The 2,950-nt window shown below is 50.3% G+C and overlaps 1 protein-coding gene across 1 annotated transcript; it reads left to right on the top strand.

Annotated features, from left to right (window-relative positions):
• Positions 1-96: 96 nt before the first annotated feature.
• Positions 97-2,514, top strand: RCHY1 (ring finger and CHY zinc finger domain containing 1, E3 ubiquitin protein ligase; the record flags this gene model as incomplete). Its single annotated transcript, XM_010191199.1, has 6 exons — positions 97-212; positions 317-395; positions 1,616-1,660; positions 1,767-1,825; positions 2,081-2,107; positions 2,394-2,514. Coding segments are annotated over 6 exons (447 nt in total), but the record flags the coding sequence as incomplete, so codon positions are not given.
• Between the last annotated feature and the right edge of the window lie 436 nt (positions 2,515-2,950).

Here is a 2,950-nt window from a genome sequence, read left to right on the forward strand (position 1 = left end):
GAGGGGGGGAGACCGCGGGTGCCGCCATTTCTGTGGGGGCGCCGCCATGTTGGGAGGGTCCGTCCCCTGACGGGTGTCTCCCCGCTATCGTGACAGGCCCAGCAGCGCTGCGAGGGCTGCGACAACCTCTTCGGCGAGTACTATTGCGGCGTCTGCCACCTCTTCGATCGCGACAAGAAGCAGTACCACTGCGCCGAGTGTGGCATCTGCAGGTGAGGGGGCCCTTGGCCGGGCTCCGGTTCCTCTGTGTGGGGAGCGAAGTGGCGCTGCCCACAGAGGAGTGAACCGCCCTTGACCTGGTGCTTTTTCTCCTCAGGATTGGTCCAAAGGAGGACTTTTTCCACTGTTCAAAATGTAATTTATGCCTAAACTTGAGCCTTCAAGGAAAGCACACGGTAAGAATACCTTGGTTAGCTCCTTATCTTTAAAAAAAAACCACCAAAACGCCTTGAAAATGAGAGGTCATAGTGCCTCGGCTCCATCCAAGGCCATACAGACAGGGCAAGCAGCAGGTACTCCTTTTTCTCTGTCTATCCTGAACAGCAACACAGTGCTTCTGGGCTGGCTTTACTCGCACATGAAGCTGAAATACAGATCTAGGTCTCTTCTCCTTTTAGAAAGAGCCTTTGATTGCAGATCTGATGGGGTATAAGTTTGAGTTTCTGCTGTAAGAGTGGAAAAGGTAGGCTGCCCGCTGCTGTGGCAGTTCTGGGAGTCCTTTCCTTATGTGTACTTTCAAGCTGTTTGGGTTTTTTTAGTATGCTAAGCCCCCTGTTAATTCTCTGAACTTCAAACCTAAACGCAAACGGTAGTGCTTTGTACATCTTTTCTTAGTGCTCTAAAGGAACCCCATGCAGTGCTACAGGCTTGGGGATGAGTGGCTGGAGCTGCCAGGCAGAAAAGAACCTGGGGTGTTGGTGGACAGCAGGATGACCATGAGCCAGCAATGTGCCCTTGAGCCAAGAAGGCCAGCGCCATCCTGGGGTGGATGAGAAGGGGTGGTTGTAGGGCAGAGAGGTTCTCCTGCCCCTCTGCTCTGCCCTGCTCACACCACAGCTGCAATCTTGGGTCCAGTGCTGGGCCCTCAGCTCCAGAAGGACAGGAACTGCTTGAAAGAGTCCAGCAGGGCCACAGAGATGCTGGAGGGAGTGGAGCATCTCCTGCTGAGGAGCGGCTGAGGGAGCTGGGGCTCTTCTGCTTGGACTGAGGGGTGCCCTCATTCCTGGGGATCCATTTGGAAAGGGCAGTGTCAGGAGGAAGGAGCCAGGCTCTGCTCTGGGATGTCCAATGCCAGGACAAGGGGCATTGGTCCCAAGCTGGAGCCCAGGAGGTTCAAGCTGAAGATGAGGCCAAAGTTTGTGAGTGTGAGGGTTCTGGAGCATGGCCCAGGCTGCCCAGAGAGGTTGTGGAGTGTCCTTGTGTGGAGACCCCCAAAGCCCTGGCCGTGTTCCTGTGTGACTGCTCTGGTGATCCTGCTGTGGCAGGGGTTGCAGTGGGGGAGCTTTCCAGGTCCCTTCCAACTCCTCCTATTCTGTGATCCTGTGAATTTTAGAATTTAGAAAATTGGTGATATTCATGCAGTAGGATAACTTTCTTTATTTTTTGTCTTATAAAGTGCATTGAAAACGTCTCCAGGCAGGATTGCCCAATATGTTTGGAGGTGAGCTCCTTCTTTCCATCTCTTGGAATTGTGCTTGGCCGTATTTTCGATGCTGCTTGAATTTAACAGCTTGCTTGTCTTTTGTCTGGTGTTTGCCCTGAAACAGGATATTCACACGTCTCGTGTTGGAGCTCATGTTCTGCCGTGTGGTCACCTTCTTCACAGGTAAAGCATTGTGGATATTTGAGAACAGCAAATACCCGTGCCTTTGCGTGTCGTGTTTATTCAGCAGCCCTACAGCTCCCCAAGATGATGGAGGGCTTTGCTCTACAAAAACAGCCAGCTCTATTTGGATTTTAAAGTGTAGTGGTAGATAATTTGGGGATAGCTGTGTGCCTTTTCCTTCAGGTCAGTCCAAATGTGTTAGCAGTCAGTATTTGTGTACTTGTTACTGAACTTCTCATTGGGTTTTCTTTTCAGAACGTGCTACGAGGACCTGCTAAAGGAGTAAGTACTTCTAAACATCTCTTAATATTATTATAATCCTAAATCCTAATATTATTGTAGTCCTAAATTACTTCAAGAGACAAAGATCACGGTGCTCATGTACCCAGTAACTCACACCCCATTTCTAAAGGGAAAAGGGGCTTTTAATTTTCACTTCTGATTGCAAGAACTGTTTGATTTGTGGTGTTTCTCTTGGGTATGATACGAAACTTGGCCTTTTGGGGGACTTCTTTCATGGCCCCTCTCATTCTTCTGATTTAGACTCCTGCTTTTCCTGTTTCCCCAGAGGTTACCGGTGTCCGTTGTGCATGCACTCGGCTTTGGATATGACGAGGTACTGGCACCAGCTGGATGATGAAGTGGCACAGACTCCTATGCCCACAGAGTATCAGAACATGAGGGTGGAGGTAAGGGGCCACGCGTGCACCCATCCCATGCCCCTGCTTTTGGCAGAGCTGTGCCTTTCCATTGCTGGCAGTAGAGGGCACCAGGAACTCCTCCTGAACCAGAAGTCAACCTGTTTGGGAGCGATGAAGAGATGTTGCGTGTAGGTTCACATCCACTGGGTTAGCAAACAGAAGCACTCCCAAAAACCACAACCTCGGTGTCGTAATATCACGCAGCGGAGACGTGGCTCGGTCTTTGGCAGCGTCCTGCTTTCTCCAGTAGCATTAGACGCCGTCGTAGCGAAAAGCAGGAAGATCTGGTTCTAAACAGCCTGGAGCTTCATGTTTCAGAGTAAACACCATGTCTTTTTCTGCAGAAACGCTGGGCTATTGATTTATGCAAGAGTAGCAAAGAAAGACATGTGTCTTAACATCTTTATCAGTGATCTGGATGAGG

The sequence above is a fragment of the Mesitornis unicolor genome, unplaced genomic scaffold (genome assembly GCF_000695765.1).
Source record: "Mesitornis unicolor isolate BGI_N332 unplaced genomic scaffold, ASM69576v1 scaffold52798, whole genome shotgun sequence".
Taxonomy (NCBI): Eukaryota; Metazoa; Chordata; class Aves; order Mesitornithiformes; family Mesitornithidae; genus Mesitornis; species Mesitornis unicolor.